This window comes from Acomys minous (genome assembly GCF_964271855.1).
Source record: "Acomys minous genome assembly, chromosome: 4".
NCBI lineage: Eukaryota > Metazoa > Chordata > Mammalia > Rodentia > Muridae > Acomys > Acomys minous.
The window spans coordinates 76,016,341-76,040,163 of NC_140486.1; the positions used below are offsets into that span (position 1 = coordinate 76,016,341).

The 23,823-nt window shown below is 37.9% G+C and overlaps 1 protein-coding gene and 1 long non-coding RNA gene across 2 annotated transcripts in view; one reads left to right on the plus strand and one right to left on the minus strand.

Annotated features, from left to right (window-relative positions):
• Window positions 1-22,999, plus strand: part of LOC311596880 (uncharacterized protein) — a 42,672-nt gene extending 19,673 nt beyond the window's left edge. The window contains exons 2-4 of the mRNA XM_084780763.1: window positions 14,068-14,194; window positions 14,379-14,439; window positions 15,609-22,999. Coding sequence (XP_084636889.1) covers window positions 14,068-14,194; window positions 14,379-14,439; window positions 15,609-17,505 — 2,085 coding nt within the window. The 3' untranslated portion in view covers window positions 17,506-22,999. The remainder of the gene's footprint in view (window positions 1-14,067; window positions 14,195-14,378; window positions 14,440-15,608) is intronic.
• On the minus strand, window positions 3,563-7,014 carry LOC311595920. The gene is made up of 4 exons (XR_014778616.1): window positions 6,302-7,014; window positions 5,670-5,833; window positions 4,845-4,912; window positions 3,563-4,471 (listed from the first exon to the last, which is right to left on the minus strand). It is a non-coding gene; the product is annotated as an uncharacterized lncRNA (long non-coding RNA).
• Window positions 23,000-23,823: the final 824 nt, after the last annotated feature.

Consider the following 23,823-nt stretch of genomic DNA (forward strand, 5'->3'; position numbering starts at 1 on the left):
TTGTCCAACTGACTGTGTTTTTGTTTGTTTTTGCCTTACAGAAGCTTTTCTGTTTCATGGTGTCCTGTTTATTAATTGTTGATCTTAGTGCCTACAGTATTGGTATTCTCTTCAAAAGGTTTTTTTTTTTTCCTGGCTAATGCATTTAGGGATATTTTCCATTTTCTCTTCTATCAGTTTTAGCATCTGATTTTATTTTGAGGTCTTTGGTCCACTTGGACTTGAGTTTTCTGTGTGGTGATGAATAGGAATCTATTTGCATTCTTCTACATGCAGAGATACAGTTCAACCTGCACCATTTGTTGAATGTGCTGTCCTTTTTCCATTGTGTATTTAAATTTTTCTTATTGAACATCAGGTGTTCATGTGTTGGTGGAATTGTGTCTGAGTCTTCAATTCAATTCCACTAAACAATGTCTCTGTTTTTATGCCTTTATCATGCAGTTATTTTGTTGTTCAGAATTTTTTTTTTAAGCTATCTTGGGTTTTTATTATTCTATGATGTAGGAATTGTCCTTTCAATGTCTGTAAACAATTATTTTTGGAAATTTGATTGGGACTAAGTTGATCTGTAGACTGGTTTTGGTAGGATGGCCATTTTTACTGCATTAATCCTACTGAACATAAGAGATGTTTATATCTTCTAATATAGTCTTCAATTTTGTTCTTTAAATACTTGAAGGTCTTTATCACAAAAGTCTTTCAATTGCTTTTTTATAGTTATTCTAACAAATAATATAATATTTGTGGTTATTGTGAGGGATGTTGTTTGCCTGATTGATTTTTTTTATCAGTATATATGTCATGTTGTCTTTAATTAATCTGTGTTATTAGTATGGGCGGTTCACAATTAATTAAGATATAGACACTTTTTATATTTTAAAATAGCCTTAGTTAACCTGGGGCAGGGCAGACATTAATCCTCTAAACGACTTCCCATGGTGGAGCAGGTATGGGATACCTGCCTCAATCCCATGCCATCTGTCTAATAATTTCTATCAAGCAACCCCCCCCATCCATAATCCCAAGTGCTTGTTAATGTTCTTCATCTGGGCCGAATCTCTATCCACACCTGTTACGTGTTTCTCTACCATCTGACCCATGGCGGCCTTCTTTTCTCTTTCCTCTGGTCTCTTGTTGAGGGATGGTCTGATGTATTTTGATGCTAATTAATAAAAAGCCATCCCACCTGGGCAGGGCAGATGAGATAGGTGTGTCTAAGGTTCCTGGGCAGAGAGAGGAATCCTGGGAAGAGGAAGGAAGAGAAAGACTGGAAGGAGAGAGGAAGGAGGTCTCACCATCATGGTTTAGATGGAAGAGAAACACATGGCTGGTGTGGATGGATATGGGAGATATTTTAGAGGATTGATATCTGTCCTGCCCCAGGTTAACTAAGGCTATTTTAAAACATAACAAGTGTCGGTGCCTTGATTGATTGCTAGCTGGGCATATTAATACTACTAATAATACTGGTAATATAAAACCAACAATGTCATTTTTATATAGATGGACTACTGATTTTTTTTTTTTTTAGTTAATCTTGATCCAGCAACTTTTCTGAAAGTGTTTATCAGCTGTTGGACTTTGGTCATGTAATTTTCGGGGTCATTTATATATACTAGCATATCATCTGCCAGTTAGTATCCTTTGAATTCTTCCTTTCCACATTATATCCCCTGATCTCTTTAATTTTTCTTCTCACTCTGGCTAGAACTTCAAGTACTATGTTGAATAGATATGGAGAGTGTGGACAGCCTTGCCTTGTTCCTGATTTTTAGTGGGATTGTTTTTTATTTTTCTCTACTTAATTTGGCTGTAGGCTGTAGGCTGTTGGCTATAGGCTTGCTGTAAATTTTCTTTATTATGTTTAGATATGTCTGTTGTATCTCTAATCTCTCCAAGACTTTTGTCATCAATTGGTGTTGGATTTTGTCAAAGGCTTGTTTAATCAAAAGACCCTGTGGGCTTTTTCTATCATTTTATTTATATGGTAATTTACATTTACTGATTTTCATATGGTAAACCATTCCTGCATATCTCTGGGATGAAGCCTATTCAAACATTGTGGATGACCCTTTGACCTGTTCTTGGATTCAGTTTGAGTATTTTTGCATCTATATTCATGAGGGAAAGTGGTCTGTAATACTCTTCCTTTGGTTAGTCATTATGTGCTTTGCATATCAGGGTTACTGTGACTTCATAAAATGAATTGGGTAGTGTTCCTTCTGTTTCTATTGTGTAAAATACTGTGAGCAGTATTGGCATTAAGTCTTGTCTGGTAGAATTCTGCACTAAACCCATCCAGCCCTGGATTTTTTCAGTTGCAAGGCTTCTAATGAATTATTCTATTTCACTAGAGGGTATGTATTATAGGACCCTTGGAGGCCTGTCAGCCATAAAAATAAAGACACTAAGGCCTTTTATTGTTTTAGAAGTTAAGCCTTAACTGGACAGACTTCAACTAGCTTATCTAAGTTAACTCGAGCACCTCACCCATACCGCCATGGGGCTCGATAGACCTTCCAGGTGTGTAGTGATGCCCATCTCCTCTCATGCCTCCTGGCAAAAAGTCCTACCTCTCTCTTCTGTCTAGAGTTCCTTCCCACCCTGTACTCCCACCCAGGAAGTCCTGACCTCCACTTCTTTCTCTGTCCAGCTACATGCTGTAAGCAACTTTTATTATCCAATCAGGGATAATTGGAGAGGATTCCTCAAATCGCATGGATGCAGGAGATGGTTCAGCTTTTATAAAAACATTGAAATCAGCATCTGAAAACAGTACATAAGACCCTTTCCCAACATTTCCCCTTTTCAGCCCAATAAAAGACTTTTTATTATAAGAATAACTATATAAAATAACAGTTACAAGAACTATCAGGCATAAATTACATTCACAATGTCCATTCCATTTGTACTTGGCAGTCTACCGTGGTAAATTCAGAAATTTGTATCTAACTCAATTTCTTTCCTAATTTGCATATCCAACCTAAAACACCCATTTACAACTTCCTCAAATCTTCATATTTTGCATTTAATATCCTTAAAACATCTTATACCTGCAACATCTTTTTAAATCCTAAACAACTTATGCTTTATTTTCTATCTATCTGTCAGTCTGTCTGTTCACATCTTAATAGGTAAATGTTGCTTGTTTTTAGCTGTTTACTATCTGTTTAACTTAGGACAAATATTTCTGTGATAAACTAGACTAGTATTTAACCCCACCATGAGTCTGATTGACTCCACTTACTTGCATTATTTAATTATTCTAAACAATTTGTAATAGCAGCTACTTAAAAGGACTGGAAGTAAACATTGCATTGCATTTAAGTGCGGTGCAAAGGTCCAATATTTTATACAAGAGTTGAAACATACATTATGTTGCAACAAAATAATCTTAATTTTAGTATCAATATACAAATATTTGTGCCAGTGAAAGCCTTAAACTGTAGCAATATACAATAATCCATATCAATATAAACAAAAATAACCTTATTTGATAATACCAATAGCTCTGAAGTACTACAGACCAGCTCCGAGAACCAGTGAAAACTAGAGAAGAGAAGGTCTTGACGGTTCTGTAGTAGGGAGAATTGAGCAGCTGGCGAACAGATGATTAAGGGAAATTAACTGTTGGTGAACAACTAGCTAAAGGAACTAGTTGTTAAGGAGAGGTTGAGGAACAGAGGAAAAAATAAATATTAGCCCAAGCATAGGTTGCGGTACAAACTGAAAGGTCTTGTAGCCCAGAAGAATTTTTTTTTTTTCCTTCTGCTTTTTCCGTTTCTGTTACTTGATTGCTCTTTCTGTCTCTCCTGGGCTAAGCTCAGTACTTTATTTAAGGTGAAATTCAATTTTTTCATTGCAAATTACATCATGATTTTCTCATCTTTTACAATCAATAGGGCATTTAAAAATCAACATATCAAGAAAACACACCAACAAAGAAATACAAACAGTTCTGTCTAAACTACACTAAAGCATACAGCAAAAATCCAACAATATTCAAGCAATGATCAACATGACTTGATTATTATTCCTTAAGTAATACTCGGCAAAGTTTAATCATAAATTTCCCAGGGCTAAAGCCATTGTGTTTACATGATTGTAATAGCAACATAGCTTGAAGTAAATGTTCTTTAACACAGAAAAAAACTTGACTTATTTCCAGTCCCAAACCAACAGGTGTGTTATCCCAGCCTAGGCTAATTGCCAGTGAAATATCTGTAAAGCATTATGTTCCAAGCTTACCTTCTATTGAATTCAAAGCAAATTCTAAAGAGATTTTTCTACAGCTAACAGTATCTAGCCAGGTACTGTTATGTCAATATCCTAACTTTCTTTCAAACAGTTTCTGCTTCAGTGCACACAGTCAAATTAAAAACACTCTCGTTGTCTCAAGCCTTTGGCCAGATGCCTTCTTTCAACATTCTCTGTGGGAAAAAGTTTTCCAGTGCAAATTTCATTAGGGCTGAGATATAAAGAGAAAGAAAGTTTTAGGAAAAAAGGCAGATTTCAAAGTAGTTTTTGTGCAAAATTACACCTGGACTATACGTATTTAAGGGCAGTGCTAATCAGCTGGAGATCTTTGGAACTTTGTCACTGAAGTGTTAACAGCTGTTCTGGTTGTCTAGAGATCATGCTGGACAGTCAGAGGTCTTCAGAACTTAATCAAACAAAGCCTCTATGACTTGTTCTCGTGACTGTGCCACTGAAGAGTACATTTGATAATCTACACTTTTATTCTAGTATTTTTATATGGTATTCCTATATTCCCCACTTTTTCTCAACTTGGTTATATTGACATGTGTCTATCACCCAATAGAACAACCAAACCTACTTACCCCAACCCAAGGGAATAAGACATTATTCTTCTTGACATTGCTTCCTGCTGACTTGGGGCATAGGATTCCTTTTGGGAGGCCCAAAAGAAAAGTAGAAAAATGGTTAAGTCTGAATAAGTTTACTGTCACATTTCTTGTCCAGTCTTTTGGTGCTATGAGAGTTTAGGTTTAAGTGAAGTCCTGACTGAATCAGTCTGTAAGACTGGGAGAACTGAGGTCATCTAGGGTTGGATAAAGCAAGATGCCAGACCAAATACATCTCAGTGTCTCAGTATCCTAGAGGATGAATTTTGTCAAGGCCATCTCCATTCCATTAGTGTCTGGTTCTTTTGTTCTGTAAACATATAAACTCTCACAAGTAATATACAGTTCTATAATTATAAATTTATGAAATGTGCAAGATGCACAGATCAGTAAAAGATGATGTTCTGCTTTCTGAGCAGATGAAAGACATCTTTCTTATAAGCTAGTTCGGATTGTAACCACAATTGTAATATAAGTCTCCATTCATGCCATATAAGAGAATGACCCAATAAGGCTTGAGGACTTTTGTAGCCAAAGATTTATTGGCCCTGAATAGCTGCAATTTTGGCTGGAGATAGTTCCATGTGCCAGCCAGTTTCTGAGTTGTTCCAATATAGAGGGGCAACCATATACAACACCTGCATTGTTGTTGTTGTTGTTGTTGATTTCTTTCTGCCTGTCTACAGCAAAGGTCTTCAGGAGATCACCCACTGTCAAATCTGATCCTTACTACCTTGGATGTAATCCAAAGCCTTCCCCCTGTTGACATAAACATAAAGTCTCTCCCCCAACATAACATACCTTTTGTCCAGCAGTTTGAAGTCATTATAAGTAGAGACTGATTTATATTAGTAGTCTCATTCTTATCCTTGTCTGATTTATTTTGTCCTCTGTGAAAGACAGTGTATAATATCATCACGCCATTGACTATCTAACCAGGTTCATGTTGATAAATCAAAGCAAGTCTGTATGGAGTGCAAATATTCTCCTCTATAGTGATATATACTTATTATTTTCATGTAAGTCTATATGGAGTCAAATATTCTCCTCTATAGTGATATATATTTATTTTTCTTGAGACAGGGTTTCTCTGTGTAGCCTATCCTGTCATGGATTTGCTCAGTAGATTAGGCTGACTTCAAACTCACAAGGAACCTATCTGTTTCTGTCTTTGTCTCCCAAGTATTGGGATCAAAGGCATGTATTTAATTATATTTTTTCTTTGTCTCCTTTCCTTGGAGACTTACTTTTTATGTGGATATAGATGTCTGTTGCAATAAATTGTATCTGTTCAGCCTAGGAAGCCAATAACTGGCACAAAGAGACTGAAACTTAAAGCTGTAATCACTATGTTGGGCAGAATCTAAACTGCTACTAATCTAACAATGAACTAAAATAAACTAATCTTCTTAACCAACATATATCCCACGCACTTGCCAATCTGATGGTCCTCAGGTGGCTTCTCTCCCTAACTGTCTCTGTCATCTATCAACTCCCAGCTCCTCCTTCTCTCCAGGAAGTCCCGCCTTCCACTTCCTGTCCTTCTGCCCAGCTGATTGGCTAAACAGTACTTTATTGACAGTTGTTAAATTCACTCAAGACATTCCTCCACAGCTATCCTTCCTTTTTTTTTTTCCTTTCTTTTTAAATTTAACTGGGTATGTCTATCCTTCCATTTTTATCTTTTAATTTTAACATATTTTCCTATATTTAACTTTATTTAAACCCCTTCCTGTCTTAGTGCTCAAGCACATTTTTAAGTATATTGTACTTGTTTTGAGGTTTGGGTCTTGGTTCTGTATTTCGAGCTAAGCTGACTTGACAGCAGTTTTCTCATGGGAGCCCCGCATCCTAAGAAGACTGCTGGCTTCTCAGAGCAGTGTGACACTCTACCTCATGTTAGCTTTCACTACCTCTTGACTACAGAAGGCATGCAGCTTGCATGTTTGTCTCTGTGTCATTACATTGACTAACAGAATATATCTTTTTCTATGGCAGAATGTTTTTTGGCACCAGTTCACCTGTAGGAGCCCCACATCCTATGGAGACTGCCTGGCTGCTCAGAATAACATCGCACCCCTTTTTTAATATATAAATTTAAGATTGATGTGCATTTATTTTTTAGAGCAGTAAGGATATTATTATTTGTTATTAAGCAACAATCTACATAGTACCTTTAAGGGAAAACAATATGTCATTTTGAATTTTAGGCTGTAAATTCGTAAACAGCTTTAGATTATCAGCAGGGGGTCATGCCCTGACTTCATTGTATACACCAGAATTGTCTAGAATTCACAGAGATATGCCTGTCTCTGTCTCCTGTGTTCTGGGATTAGTATTGTGGTTTACCACCACCCTGCTCAAATATTTAACCTCAGTTCCAAATCATTATAACTCTATAATTTAGAAAACAACAAATTTTAACTGTAGTGACATTCTAAATATACTAAAAATATTTTTAAAACCTCTTACGTTTTAGTAATGCCAAACAATAAAAATATCCTATTTCCCACTATTAGAAAAAGCCAAAAACATTCAAGTAAAAATCAAGCAAAGAAACAAGAAAATTATAATTTTTGGTCCACTCATATTATCTCATGCCATAGTAGCAAATTCTTGTCTTTTATTTCTGGGAATTTAGGTGTTGCTGTAATGTTTTGGTGGGCCCTTCGCAGAAAGAGCTGTCAGACATCTTGCAGCCAGACAGTTCTGTGTTCCAGGTGCTACCAATTTCCTTTTTTCTCTCTGGAAGGACCCTTTTCTTTCCTCTATTCTTGCTGCTTATAGTTTAACATCTTAGTTCTTTCCTTACCTAAGTCTGCTTTACTTTGGGCTTTCTTATCGAATGCACAGAAAACTGAACACACTGTAACTGGCTCCATAAAAACAACACCAAAGCAAAACTATACAAGATCTCAGCACCATCTGCTATCGTGTTTTCCATTTCACATACAGCTTCAGGCCTAGCTCTTTCTAGCATGCTTGAGGCTTTGGTCTGCTTTTGTTCTATTTTTATAAGTCTAGGCCCCTTGTCTGGCTAGCCTGTCTCTTCCCTACCTTTCCCCCCAGGGCCTTCTCATGCTGTAAGCATGGATTCTAATTACTGTAAGTTGGGTGCCATTTTGTTGTATCACCCTAGGTGGCCCTTCAGCCATAAAAATAAAGACACAAATACCTTTTAATAATTTAAAGGTAGAGGCCTTAGACTCTCACCTAGCTCATCCAAGTTAACCCAACCACCTAACCCCATCTAACCACTTGGCTAGCTATACCTTCTAGGCCCATAGTCACATCTATCACCATTCGTGTCTCCTGGTGAAAAGGTCTGCCTGTTGTTTTCTTCCCAGAGTTCCTTTCTCCCTCCCACAGGAAGTCCCGCCTTCCACTTTTCTCTCTGCCCAGCTACAAGCTATCAGCAACATTTACTATCCAATCAGAGATAATTAGGGAGTATTCCACGCATCACATGTATACAGGAAATGGTTTAACTTTCATAACACTGTCCATAGCAGGGCAGTAGCCAGATCGCAGGGCATTGAAATCTGCATTTGAAAACAGTACACAAGACTCTTCTCCAACAGTTACAGGTCTACTTAAATTACTTTTCTGATCTTGATTTAACTTTGGTAATGGATATCTATCAAGAAAATTATCCATTTCTTTTAGATTTCCCAATTTGAAATATACGTTTTAAAGTGTGTCCTTATGATTCTCAGGATTTCCTTGTTGCCTGTTGGTATGCCCTCCTGTTTGTTTCTGATTTTTAAAATTTGCATATTATTTATGTCTTTTAGTTAGTTTGGATAAGGTTTTGCCCATTTTGTTGATTTTTTTTCCAAAGGATCAACTCTGTTTCATTGATTCTTTTTTTTTTTAATTTATTTATTTATTATGTATACAGTGTTCTACCTGCATGTAGTACCTGCAGGCCAGAAGAGGGCACCAGATTTCACTGTAGAGGCTTGCGAGCCATCATGTGGTTGATGGGAATTGAACTCAGGACCTTTGGAAGATCAGTCATTGCTCTTAACCTCTGTGCCATCTCTCCAGCCCCTTCATAATTATTTTTATTATCTCTTTATTTCTACTTTACTGATTTTATCCCTCAATTCAGTGGTTTCTTTCTGTCTACTTCTTTTAGGTGTGTTTACTTCTTTTTACTCTAAAGGTTTCAGGTGTGCTGTTAAGTTACTAGTAAGAGATATCTCCATTTTTTTTTTAAATGTAAGCACTTAGTGCTGTGTACTTTCCTCTTATTACCACTTCCATTGTGTGCCATGAGTTTTGTCTGAAGTCTATTTCCTTAGATATTGAAGTGGCCACACAAGCTTGATTCTTAGGTTCATTTGCTTGGAATATCTTTTTCCAACCCCTTACCTTGAGGTAATACCTATCCTTGATATTGAGCTGTGCTTACTGTGTGTATGTGGTAGAAGGATGGATACTGGTTTAGCATCCACTCTCTTATATTGTGTCTTTTTATGGGCAAATTGAGGTCATTGGTATTGAAAGATATCAATGAACAGTGATTGTAAATTCCTGGAGTTTTGGTGGTGGCAGCAGCAGCAGCGGCGGTGGTGGTGGTGGTGGTGGTGGTGGTGGTCGGGTGTGTGTGTGTGTGTGTGAGAGAGAGAGAGAGAGATTCCCGTCTTTTGGTTTTACTAATAACGTGAGATTATTTATATTCTGTGTTTTCATGTGTATAGTTAACCACTTTGGCTTGGAGTTTTTTCCTTTAACGCCTTGCGGGGGGGCTGTATTTGTAGATATATATTGTTTACATTTGATTTTATCATGGAATGTCTCACTTTCTCCATTTTTGGCAATTAAAAAATTTCTGGGTATAGGAATTCGGGCTGATTTCTATACTTTCTTAAGAGTCTGCAGCAAGGGCTAGAGAGATGGCTCAGTGGTTAAGAGCACCACCTGCTCTTCCAGAGGTCCTGAGTTCAATTCCCAGCAACCACATGGTGACTCACAAACATCTATAATGTGATCTGATGCTCTCCTCTGCAGATAAAGCACTCATATACAAGAAATAAATAATAAATCTTTTTAAAAAAAAAGTTTGCAGCACATACATCTAAGCTCTTCTAGCCTTTAGAATTTGCATTGAGCAGACAGGTATAATTCTGTTAGATCTACCTTTATATTTTACTTGATTTGGTTTGGTTTTTTTGTTTGTTTGTTTCAGCTTTTCATCCTATATGGTTAGTGTTTTCATTATTATGTGGCAGGAGGACTTTCTTTTCTGTTACAATCTATTTGGTATTTTGTATGCTTCTTGTACTTCAGTAGGAAGCTTCTTTAGGGTAAGGAAATGTTCTTCTATGATTTTGTTGACTTTTTTTCTGGACCTTTGATCTGGTGTTTTTCTCCTTCCTCTGTCTCTGTTTTCTCTAGTTTTTGTCTTTTCATAATGTGCCGAAGTTCCTGGATGCTTGTTGTCAGGGAGCTCTTAGATTAAAATGTATCATTTCTTCTATTGTATTTTTAATGCCTGAGATTTTCTCTCCCATCTCTATTCTATGGGTGAATCTTGGCTCTGTCATTCCTTTTTGCAGTCCAAGAATTTTCATTTCTAGGATTCCTTCTGTTTGTGCTTTTTAAATTGCTTCTATTTCCATTTTTAGTTCTTGTAAGTTTTATGTGTTGCTTTGAACTCTTTGTTTTCTTTAGCTTTATTTAAGGGATTTATTGGGGGGGGGTCCAATTGTTTGATTATGTTTTCCTTGATTTCTTTAGGGGTTTCTGCATTCTCTTTTAAAAGACCTCTGTCATCTTCATAGAGCTGGTTTTAAAATCTTTTTCTCCTGCTGTGGTAGGTCAACTTGGCCTTGTTGGTGCCATATTTCCCTGGCTATTATTGATTATGTTCCTGTGCTGGTGCCTTGTCATTAGTGCTTGGGGTGATTATAGATTTTGGTGCTGATTCCTCCATTTGTCTTATTTTGGAGGGAGTTTTGTTCCTTGGTTTCTGTTTGCTCTCTGGATTTTCAGAGACTGTGTTGGCTGAGTATTGCCTCTTTTACTGACCTGTTTGGTGGGTCTGTTGCAAGGAGAAAGGCTTGTTTGTATTGGAGGCTGAGGGAAGAAGCAGCCAGGGGGAGATAATCTTAGCAGTACACAGGAGGTATGGCCGGGGTGAGCGGAGGTGAAGCTACCTCTGGGTTTCTAGTTCAGTGCTAAGAGCAACTGGGAAAATCAGGTCAGAAGACAAATGGTGTCCTCTGCCTGGCGTGGCGTGTGTTTGAGCAAGGAGTGTCTGCCCAAATGTGACCTGGGCACAGAGATGATGTGGGAACGGAAGGGCAGAGTAGATGGTCTGTGGTATCTGCAGGAGGCATGGGCAGGAAGAGAGGAAGCTGCAGCACCAGGGTCAGGTAACAGCGGTGGGACGGTCTGGAGGAATCCTACCTGGTACCATACCCATTTTTTTTTTTTTAATACTGAGGCATTGGGTTCCAAGGGATCCTTTATTTATTTCCATACTTATTTAGGTCTTGTTGTTATTAATTTGCAAAAGACTTTTTGTTTACTGGATAAAAAGTACTTTGTGAGCAGGGCAGGTCATTCAACAAATATTCTTTTGGGACCTGAGCTGAGTTCAGATACCAACACCCACCCCAAGTTGGGAGGCTGATCCAAGGCATCTGACACCCTCCTCTGGTGTGTCACTTGTACACCTATGGAAGACATTGTCTCTCACATAAACATACAAATAAAAATGGGAATAGACTTGTTTTCAAAAGTGCTTATGACTTACAAAGCAATTTGTGCAAAACAAGCCGTTTACGTGTATAATACAAAAATGCTGCTTCTTTGAAAATCTTTATTTCAAGAACAAGCCGGGAAATAATGTTTGCCTGTGGCTTTTGCCTTCATATTCTAGCTTGAGTTTCTCTCCTAAGATCCCAAAATGATGAACTGTGATCTGGCAGAACCACCCAAAAATCCATTCATTACCTGAGTTGCTTTTGGTTAGAGGATTTAATCATAGCAGAAGACAAGCAAGTTAGAACAAAACAAAATGGCATGCAAAAAAGTGATTTTGCTGCTGGACAGAACCTGAGTATATTCTCTTTTAGAGTAATGTGTAAAATATAAGGACATGAGATACCAAAAGGCATAGAAAGCTGTACATACACAGAGCTTAGTCAGCTATTCATGTAGGACCTGTGAGACCAGAGTGTTGAGAGTACTGAAGGTCAGAATTTCAATGGGAAATAGACTTTATTATATATATATGAGAAGTTTCAGGTATAAGGCCATCCAAGCTCTTTGAAACTGAAGCCTGGGGTATCTGAGAAAGAGCTACAGGATTTGGTCTTTGCCATGCTGAGTTTCTTGCCTTGGTCTAACTTTACTTCACTATGTACATATCCCTGCCTATTGGAGTGGGAAGGGGTATTTCTGTGCCATTGCATGTTGGAAAGATATAATTTGTTTTCTGATTTTACAAGACATGGCACAAAAGATCATCCTGAGTGTCAGAAGAGACTTTGAACATGTTGTTATTCTGTGAGGATCATTGAAATTAGATTACATGCAGTTCCATCATGGGATGACCATGAGCTTACTGTGACCAGGGTCAGAATGTAGTTGGTTGAATCAAAAAGCTCCCAGATAGGATGATGTCTTTGAACACTTGTCTCTCCTTTGTAATTTTCTTTGAGGAGCTTTTGTAGTAGGATCCTTTCTAGATTCCTTATTGGGGATGGGATTTGTGTGTCTAGAACTCAACCTGTTTCCTGCTCTTTGTGTCTACTGTGCTGTGGCTTAAACTAATCATCAGCCCTGCCTTCTCCATGACAGACTCTGCCCCAAATCACATAGGATACAGCAGAAGCAGTTGCTGTTCTATGCTAAGCTATTCTGCTAGCCTGATGATTTTATATTTTTAATTTTGTTTTTGTTTCTGAAGACAAATTTTCACTGTGTAGCCTTGGCTGTCATGAAAGTGGGTATGATGATCAGGCAGGCCTCAAACTTAGAAATTCCCTCACTGTAACTCCAGAGTATTGGGATTAGACAGAGGCCAACATGTCTGGCCTTTTTGGTTTTGTTTGTATAATAGTAGCTGATGGGCCTGGATTATAGGTTATGCGCATTTCCAGCATATGCTGTTGTGCTGATCTTCATCTTAAACTTTGAAGTTTGGCAGAGAATATATTTTCTTTCTCTGGATGGCATGTATTCCTGGCATTAACACTACCTGACCCTTTTGAGTTATTGGATTTAAGGTGTGTGACATTATTCGTACCTGTTGTGTTTGTTTTGAAGTGTTTGAATGAATATTAGTATTTTGCCATATGCACAAATATGTACCTCATATGTGCCAGGTCCTCACAGGAGTCAGAAGCTGACTTCTGAAGTCCTGAACTTAGAACAATGTATAGTTGTGAGCCGCCATGTAAACACGGGACATTGATCCCCATTATTTGGAAGACCTGCAAGAGCTCTTCGCTGCCAAACCATCTCTCTAGCCCTATGTAGCTTATATATGATCGACATTTACATTGCTAATATTTTCATCTGTCCATTTCTAACTATCTAAATGTGCATTCCCTTTTATCAAGTTCTTATTAATGTTGCAGTTTAAACTGGGGCACTCCAGGTTTCTGGAAGATGAGCACAGGACTGGAGTGAATATATGATTCTTTGTAGGAACTTCAGTAAAGACTTCTAAGTTCTTGCTATCATTTTACTTGTTTGGTTGATTGATTTTTGCAGGGGAGTCAAGGTCTTAATAGGTACCTCTAGTTGTCCTGTAAGTTGTGGCATAGAGCAGACTGGCATCCAACTCAATGGGATACATCTGCCTCTGCCTCCTGAGTGCTGGGATCAAAGGTCTGAACCAGTACACCCAGCTCATCCATTATTTTTTGTGGTTAGTGATTGTTCATACAATTTCTCTGATGTGTGCTCTGTACTGGTGATCTGTTTGCTGTCTCTTTCCCTTTATGTCTGTTACTTGGAATCTCTCTTGCAAAACCATATCCTATCCTATCCTATTCAAAGCATGTAGAAATGGCAGAGGTGAGCCTCATTATTCAGTTTCCTTATAAAATAATTTGGTAATTCAGGAAATAAGTGGGGGTAAGCAACAGAATTATATGAATATATTGTCAGTGAAGTATACATTTACAGTATTATCAGTATCATGCTATCTGTTGTACACATGTGTGGCATATTTTAGGATGCAATGACCTATGATGATGTGCATGTGAACTTCACTTGGGAAGAATGGGCTTTGCTGGATCATTCCCAGAAAATTCTCTACAATGATGTGATGCTAGAGACCTACAGGAACCTCACTGCTGTAGGTAAGCCAGTGGATTCTCTTTCCATTTTAAAATAAGGGGACAAGTGTTTCTTTTTTATTGATGTTCTTCTGTAATTTCATTTGAGAATGTAGAAGAATGAGGTGAATAAATGAGGCAATGTTCTAAGGTACACTGACGATAGTAACCTAAATTTAATATAACATTTTCTGGTTCTCTATTTTAGGCTACAATTGGGAAGAATATAATATTGAAGAACCTTTTCACAGTTCTAAAAGCCATGGAAGGTAATTTTCATGTGCAAGCTGATACAATTGTGCCTCCCAAGAAATATTAATATGTCCTGGAACTTTTAAAGAAAAGCAACAGTGTATATATAAAAAAAAGTACTGCTTTAAGTGTACTGATGATTATTAAAGTCCTACAAAACCATGTACCTCAATGTCAGTTGTCTGATTTGTATTTGTAAGGCACATCCTTAAGAAAGGATAAAAGGAAAAGAACGTCTTTACAGATGTCACCATTTGAATTATAGCACCACTAGAGCTAAGCTTTAGAAGAGAAGCTGCCGATCTCTTTAGCCTCATAATACTCAGATATTACAAGAGGTATACACATTCAGTAGGTGATAAGTATATATCCAAAGTCTTCTAATGAATAAATAGTCCATAGTAATACTGGTGTTTCTCATGTTTGAGTAATGTTGCTAAGTTTAGTGAGAGGGGTAATTTATGAGAGTCAAGAATGTATTTGTGGAAAAACCTTGATCCCTATAACACATGTAAATGAGTAACAGAAAGTAAAACTAGTTCAATGCAATGTGGAAACCTGTCATTTGTTATTTTTCTTTTAATAGGTTTATCAAATGTCACAATGGTTACAAACCATGTGATATAGGGATATTGAAAGAAGCAAGGTACCTCTCTCTTTCAGAACAATCAGAAGATATAATAGTCTCCACTTTGAGTAGACTTTTGGAATGTGATATAAGTTTACAATTAATTGGTTTTCCAAATTTATTGGGAATATAACCACAAATTTATGGTGCAGAAAATCCCTATTAGTCCTAGGAATGTGGAAATACTTCTGTTTGTCCTGATTCGCTTTGTAAATGTAGTAATGACTCACACTATAGGCAAATTTATGAATGTGACCAGTGTGGTAAAACTCTGAGTTCTTACATTTCTCTTCAAATATGTGAAAAACCTCATAGTGAAAAAGGATGCTATAAATGTGAGCCATGTAACAAATGCTCTAACCATCTCAGGTCTCTTCAGAGATGCAAGACAACCCATAATGAGGGGAAACACCATGAATGTAAACAAAGTGATGAAACCTTAAGATCTGATTCCTCCTTATCATCAGACCAAATTATAAAATTAATTCATACAGATGAAAAGATTCAGCAATGTAATGAATGTGGTGACATTTTCACATGTGCCCATTATCTTTGCAGGCATGAAAGAAGTCATTCTGGAGAGAAACCTTCTGCATATATTCAATGTGGTAAAGCTTTTGAATATCACAGTTATCCTCAAAGACACGAAATAATTCATATTGGAGAGAAACCATATGAAGATATTCAACACGGTGAAGCCTTTGCATATCACAATACTCCCCAAATACATAAGAAAACTCGTACTACAGAGAAACCCTACAAATGCAATCAATGTGATAAAGCCTTTGCACGGAACAATAGTCTTCGAATACATAAAAGAACACATACTGGAGAGAAACTCTATGAATGTGAACAATGCGGTAAAGACTTTCCGTGTCACAGTAGGCTCCTAATACATAAAAGAACACACACAGGAGAGAAACCCTATGAATGTAACCAATGTGGTAAAGCCTTTGCACGTTACAGTAGTCTCCAAATACATACAAGAACACATTCTGGAGAGAAACCCTATGAATGTGACCAGTGTGGTAAAGCCTTTGCACAGCATACTAGTCTCCAGATACATAAAAGAACACACACTGGAGAGAAACCCTATGAGTGTGACCAATGTGGTAAAGCCTTTGCACGTCACTACAGCCTTGGAAAACATAAAAGTACACACACAGGAGAGAAACCCTATGTATGTAACCAATGTGGAAAAGCCTTTGCACAGCACAGTCACCTCCAAATACATAAAAGAACGCATACTGGAGAGAAACCCTATGAATGTGACCAATGTGGTAAAGCCTTTGCACAGCACACTAGTCTCCAAATACATAAAAGAATACATACTGGAGAGAAGCCCTACAAATGTAGTCAGTGTGATAAAGCCTTCTCACGACACAGTAATTTCCAAAAGCATAAAAGAACACATACCGTAGAGAAACCTTATAAGTGTATCCAATGTGGTAAAGCCTTTGCACGTCCTAGTAGTCTCCTAAGTCATAAAAGTATGCACACTGGAGAGAAACCCTATAAATGTATTCAGTGTGGTAAAGTCTTTGCATTTCACAGTAATCTCCAAATACATAAAAGAACACACACAGGAGAGAAACCCTATGGATGTAATCAGTGTGATAAAGCCTTTTCACGATACAGTCATCTCTTAAGACATAAAAGGACACACACTGGAGAGAAGCCCTATGGATGTAATCAGTGTGGTAAAGCCTTTGCATTTCACAGCAGTCTCCAAATACATAAAAGGACACACACTGGAGAGAGACCCTATGAATGTAATCAGTGTGGTAAAGCCTTTGCATGTCACAGTTACCTCCTCATACATAAAAGAACACATACTGGAGAGAAACCTTATGAGTGTGACCAATGTGGTAAAGTCTTTGCACGTGACAGTAATCTCCTAATACATAAAAGAACACATACTGGAGAAAAACCCTATAAGTGTAATCAATGTGGTAAAGCCTTTGCATGTCCTAGTTATTTTCTAAGGCATAAAAGAACGCATACTGGAGAGAAACCCTATGAATGTAACCAATGCAATAAAGCCTTTTCACGTCACAGTAATCTCCGAATACATAAAAGAACACATACGGGAGAGAAACCCTATGAATGTAGTCAATGTGGTAAAGCCTTTACATGTCCCAGTAGTCTGCTAATACATAAAAGAACACACACAGGAGAGAAACCCTATGAATGTAACCAATGTGGTAAAGCCTTTGCATGTCATAGCGGTCTCCAAATACATAAAAGAACGCATACTGGAGAAAAACCCTATGAATGTAATCAGTGTGGTAAAGCCTTTTCACAACAGAGTAATCTCCAAGTCCATGAAAGAACACATACTGGAGAAAAACCCTATGAATGTAACCAATGTGGTAAAGCCTTTGTGTGTCACAGTCATCTCCGAATACATAAAAAAACACACCCAGGAGAGAGGCCCTATGAATGTATTCAATGAGGTAAAGCTTTTGTATGTCATGGTCATCTTCAAACACATAAAGGAATTCATACTGGAGAGAAATGAATGTATTTAATATGTTGAGGCCTTCACATGTTTCTATAGACTTCATCATTATGAAAAGTATTCATACTGGAGGGAAATCCTATGAATGTAATCAGTGTGATAAAGCCTTTCTGTTATGGGGTCCACAGAGATCCAACACAACTCAAACACCAGGTCAATGCATATGTCAAGAATTTATTGAAATCAAGCTGCTACTGGTCAATCAGGGCCACATAACATACTTGGGAGCTGAACTGTGACCCACAAGCCAGAATGTTACCTGTCTTTTAAGCTTGAATACACAAAAATGTGTGCCAATTTACTCCTACATTTTTCTAACAAACAGGGGCTTTCCTTATACAGTTGATCTGTGTCAACTGATGCAGAATTTAGGTTTTTACAGTCTAAACAATCATCTGTTTTGTCTTTGTGATTGGGAACACGCATTATGTTTTGGGGAACAAAAGATGAATAACAAGCTGTGGTTAGAAACACTGAATATGTTTTGGGGAACAAAAGCTATGGTTGAGAACAGTCATTATGCTTTGAGGAACAAAATGTGAATAATAGAAGCTGTGCAGACACTGGGAATTCCCCAGCTCCCCCAAGGCCTGGGAACTTGAACTAAATTTCACTTATGATTAAACAGAGCCTGATAAGAAAAAAGGCAGTTCTTGGGACAAATTTCTTTTGCTTGTTCCCAACACTTGCACATCAATCATTTTTTTTAATACATAAAAGAACACATACATGAGAGAAACCCTATGAATGTAAGCAATGCGGTAAAGTCTGCGCTTGGGACCCCAGTGAAGGATTAATTTCCCTGTATCTTCATCACTGTTCCAAACACATTATCACTGAATTGATGTTTTCGATTTTCATTAATAATTTGCTTCTTTTCTTTTCTATTGTTATCTTTTTATTTTAAAGAATATTCTTGCTGTGAATCTCTGGCAGTCCTGGAACTCGATATATAGACTAGGCTGTCCTAGGACATCAGACAGATCTTCCCACCTTGCCTCCAGAGTGCCTGCATTATAGGTAGGCATGCCACAGCTAGATTATTAAGTTCTTTTAATGGTTTATTGGGTATGAGCCTGGCTGAGCCTGGCTGATTACGGTAACCAACACACAGGTTCTGGTTCTAACTCCAGTCACAGAAGAAAGCTACCATCAAATATAGCACTCCTGCATGGATATTTGATAAAGTATCAATGGCTGACCCACAGTAAAAACAGAAATTCTTTAAAACCTTAAAAAAATTTAACAAAAAAGGTCACTGCTTCCTGTCTCTGCATTTTGCTATTTGAATTTTTTTTTTAAGTCCTAAAAAGTAGGCAGTAAAATAGCTCCTGGAACAATTTATAACCAACTGCAATAAGGTCCACTGTCTTCCACCAATGAGCAATATTGGGTTTCTGTTTTGTTTTTGTTTTTGTTTTTTCTTTTTTTAATCGAGTCTGTTATAGTTCATCAAAGGACTAGGACAGAGTTCTGTCCTTGTTCTACAGATAAGGAAGCTCAGGCTCACATAGAAAAGTGGTTTTCCAACATAGTTAAGTGTAACTCTTCATCTTAATCATCCCATCATTTTAATGACTCACTAAGTGAAGTTGAAGCCAGGCACAGTCCTGTAATCATGGTGCTTAGCATGTGGAGGCAGGAGGGTCAAGACTTCCAAGTCATCCAGAGTGAGAATGGTCAATGGGGGTGTGTTGGGAGCTCACAGAACAAAGGGACTGTGATGGGCTCAAATCAGTGCTGGGAGCTCATAGGACGAAGGGACTGTGATGGACTCAAGTCGGTGTCCATGGTTTTCCCTGCAGGTCCAGAACTTCAAGTGTTAGCCGAGGTAGTTACTACTCCAGGTTTTCTGTTCTTGAGAATCTTCCCTCTCTGAGGCAACCTAGATCACTTTGAGGCTACTCCTGTTGCTTATTAAACAGTGGGGAATTCTGCAACTGGAAGAATTCACCTTAGTCAGGGATGGGATTCCTAATTGCATATCCAATGCAAACTGTTCGGCCCTGAAACCATATTCACACAACCAAAAACAAATGGACTCAGCAAGTTTTATTAATATATTTGCACATACTTATTCACGCATAATAAGGGAGACATTGGAAGGGAAGAATTTGGGAAAGGATTCAGAAAAGACGAGAAAGGGGAAAAGTGGTATTTTAGTTAAGATGTATAAAAATAAATTTAAATTAAAAAGCGGCCAGAGAGATAACATAGCTGTTAAGAGAACTGAGTGTTGTTAGAGGACACAGGTTCCATTTCCAGAAACAACCTGGTACCTCACCTTGTAAAACTCTTGTCCTGAGGGATATGATGCCCCCTTCTGGCCTCTGCAGGTACTTCACACAGACATACGAGCAAAACACCCGCAGTGCTGGGAGATCACTTTTCCTTGGTGTTTTCTGTACTTGACACTTATTACTCTAATCTTCACTCTCTAAGCTAGTTTATCTTCCTCCCAGCATGCATCGCAGCAATGCTGACCCTTCGTAGCTTTCCTGATTGAGCTCTTCACTCCTGATGTTTTCAGGATCTCTGCCCACGGCTGAATCCCCTACTTCCTCCTCTAACTCCTACTCCCCGGGCTGGAAGGAAGTCCAGCCCTATTTTCTCCCCTGCTCAGTGATTGGCTATAAGCTGCTTTATTGGCATACCAAAGAACAATTGGGGAACAGTGCACATACAACATCGAGACAGCATATTCTCAAAACAAAGAATGCAAACACATAGAGGGATACAGAAATCAGCATTTGAATTATGCAATAAACTTATGCTTACCAATTACTCTCATCTCTGAACAAAGTCCAATTAGACCCTGACTCAGAGCAGGCACTGATAGAGACCGTTGCATTTGAGAATGATAGTACCAAATGTAAAACAGGTATTAGACTGCTAAAGGCAAGTGCAGCACGAATGTATGTGTGAAAAAGGGACATGGCCATTTTTGGTTCTCGTTAATATCATAGTCATATCAAAGGACAAGCTATAACCAAAAGTCTCAGATATCAAAATGCCTGCTACTTCAATTGCTGGAAATGTGGCCATCTATGAACTTGAGAATCTGACCAATCCACTAAAGGTCTCAGATCTCAAAATGTCATGTGTATTTGCTGTGAGAAATATGGTACTTTCCACCAGAAAAGTGAATGCAACTTTTTCTAGGAGCAAAGGCTTTCCTAAATATCAAACAGAAGTAAGGTCTAGGCTTCCCACGATGTGCAGATGTAAGAGATATCATTGGACTAATCAATGAGTGTAGGTCCCTAAGAGATATCCAAGGCAATTTGTTGCCATTGGGAAAGGTAATGGGGGAGAAGTAGTAGCTAGCAGCTCAAGGCCACATAGCAAAGTATACAGACCATTTCTTTCTTGCCCTTCAGAAGGTAACTAGCAGGCAGAAAAATGCAATTAAATATTGCTGATCTCATGCATGCTACTGTAGGCAGTCTTGCTTTAGACTTGGTGACTGATAAACTCTTACCCTATCCCCAAAAAATCCAATGTTACCAAAAAAAATATATTGGTGTTCATGGTTCTTTGCTCATAGGGAGAAAGGGAAGATCTTCATAAGAAATGTATTTATTTCCCAATAATTCATTGGGCATCCAGGAATTATAGATATAGATATCATAAGAGAAAGTTATTGCCTATGTAAAAAAGAGATGCAAATTAACACAGGTGATAGGATTGCTCAGCTGCTACTGTTTTCCCACATCAAAGGCAGAGACACTCCATTAAAAGAACAGGAGGGTGTGGAAGTTTTGGAAAATGTTTTCTGGCAAATAGTTGTTAATGATCAGAGACCAAAGTTTAAATTGTATGTAAACAGCGTTGAAATAGAAGGTTTGTTGGTTACAGGAGTTGATGTAACTATTATTTCCCCAAAGTCTTGGAATTCAGAAGGGCCCCTTCAAAAGGCTTCTAGTAATTGGAAAGTTATCTCGGATAAAAAAACAAAGTGTGTGATGGGACCAGAAGGTTAAATAGGAAAGCTAAGACCATATGTGGCTGACATACCCATCAATTTATGAGGAAGTGATCTGTTTCAGCAGTCAGGTTAATATTCCTGCAATCCCAGAGACAGACCATGATGAAATTAGTTGTGAAATGGTAGATACTCCTAGAGAAGGCCTTGATGTATGTCATTTAAAAAACAACCACAGGCTGTGCCAATTCTCCAGACACAGCATACTACAGGGACTGAGTTTCCAAATTTATAAGGGGTTGCCAGTGGTGAAATGCCAATGTTCCTGTCTTAAAATTTATTTTATGGACATCATGCAGGAGCTGCTGCAGGGAGCAAGTGAGATTCCTGGAGACAGCCCACCATTCTCTATGGCCGTGGTGGCTGTGCTCTGGAGAGGCCTGATCTCAGTGGCTCTGTCTCAGTTTTGCTCCTTGCTGCTGATGTGCCTTCTCATGTTTGCCATTCCTTTACTCTTCATATATATGGCATGGTGTGATTTGTCATGGTAAGATCTTCGCTGCCTGTAATCACACCAGGAGGAGGTGTGATTGCCCCTTCCATGTTAAGTGACCCTGTCAGGCAGATTTCCTGCAGATCCACATGAAGATGAACTCTCACGAAATAATGTTGTTTAGATGAAATGATGATTTTATAAGTTCCCAATAATGATTTTATGGAATTCCTGATTTGATTCAAATAACTTCAAGAAGTTAATGCAGTTGATAGAATCAAAAGTAGAACGTGGCTCCTCCTTGTAGAATAGTAAATGCTGCACAGGGTTGAAAAGGAGTAGTGAGCTTTCATGTGTTACAAGCACATACATTTCACAAGGAAGAAAATTTGTTTTGGGACAAGTTAATGATCAAGGAAAACCTTCATTCTTTGTTAGTTCTGAGTTCCGTGATCTTATGACCTCGGGCTGTGTTCACAGGTTTTGGTGTGCATCATGAAGAGGAGGGTCAAAAACAAAGAGTGAGTAACTCAGTTATAAGAGCAGAGAATATATGATTAGCGAGTTTTCCTGTACAAGACTTCAAAAATAAGACATAAGATAGATGAGCTGTTTCCTGCCAAATATTGATTGTCATCAGCTACATACGGGAAAAAAAAAACTTGCTACTATAGGCTTGGCTTGTTTAAACCTTGTTAATATATGATTTTAAAAAAACTATTCTTTTGAACTTGCAATTAACTGATGGAGTGAAAGGTAGCTGAAGAATGTTCAGTAAGGTATGAGTTTTAATAGAAAAATATGTAATCAATAATCCTGATGTAACTCAATCTTGTGTAACAATTTTAATCTGTTTTTGAACAATGTGTTTTTGTGGTGATTGCCTTTAGAAAATGTGTAACCTATAGTTATAAGGTAATTTGTATTTTTAGATAGAACATGGTCTTAGATGGTGTGAAAAGGATAAGAAAAAATAAAGGTGTTGGAACCTGCCTTGTTTCATCCACCAAGTATGTGTGTGTGTGATTTTTTTCCCCTTCTTTTTCTTCGTCATCTGGCCCACATCAGTGGCAGCCTACACTGGATGTCATTGGCTCTGGTTTCTCCTGACTTTTGTCCTTCTAATCACCTGATGTTATCAGCAGAGGCCCCCACTGGCTACCATCAATATCCAACCCCTGTTTACCGTGTGGTGTCAAAGTTGGTCTTTGACAATGGTTGACTGATAACACTGAGTAGAGTAATGGCCCTTAACTAAGGAAAAAATTGCACACCCTTGAATAGCTGCTACAAGAGCAGCTGGAGGTTCAACATATAAAAAAATCTAACAGCCCATTGAATTCTCCTGTGTTTGTTATAGAAAAGAAATCAGCAAAATGGAGGATGTTAACAGATTTAAGAGCAGTGAATAAAGTAACTCAACCATTGGGCTTGTGAGTGACTAGCATTCCCTTACCTCCTTTATTATGTAAGTCATGGCCTATGCTAGTAATTGGCTTAAAAGATTGCTTTTTCACAATCCCTTTATATGAGAGGGTAGGGAAAGGTTTTCTTGTACAATGCCTGCTTATATTAATGAAGGAGTAATAAAAAAGACATCAGTGGAAAGTTCCTCTACTGGGAATGTTAAATAGTCGAACTTTATGACAATATTTTAAGCACTAACTACTAGAAATAATTGATAGGCAATTTCCTCACTCTATTATTTATCATCACATGGATGTTATTTTGTTGGCTGATTCTGATCCAGTTTTTAAAGAAACACAAATAATTCTATCTTCCTGGGAATTGCAGATGGATCTTAAAAAATTACAGAGTGGAGATTCTATTATCT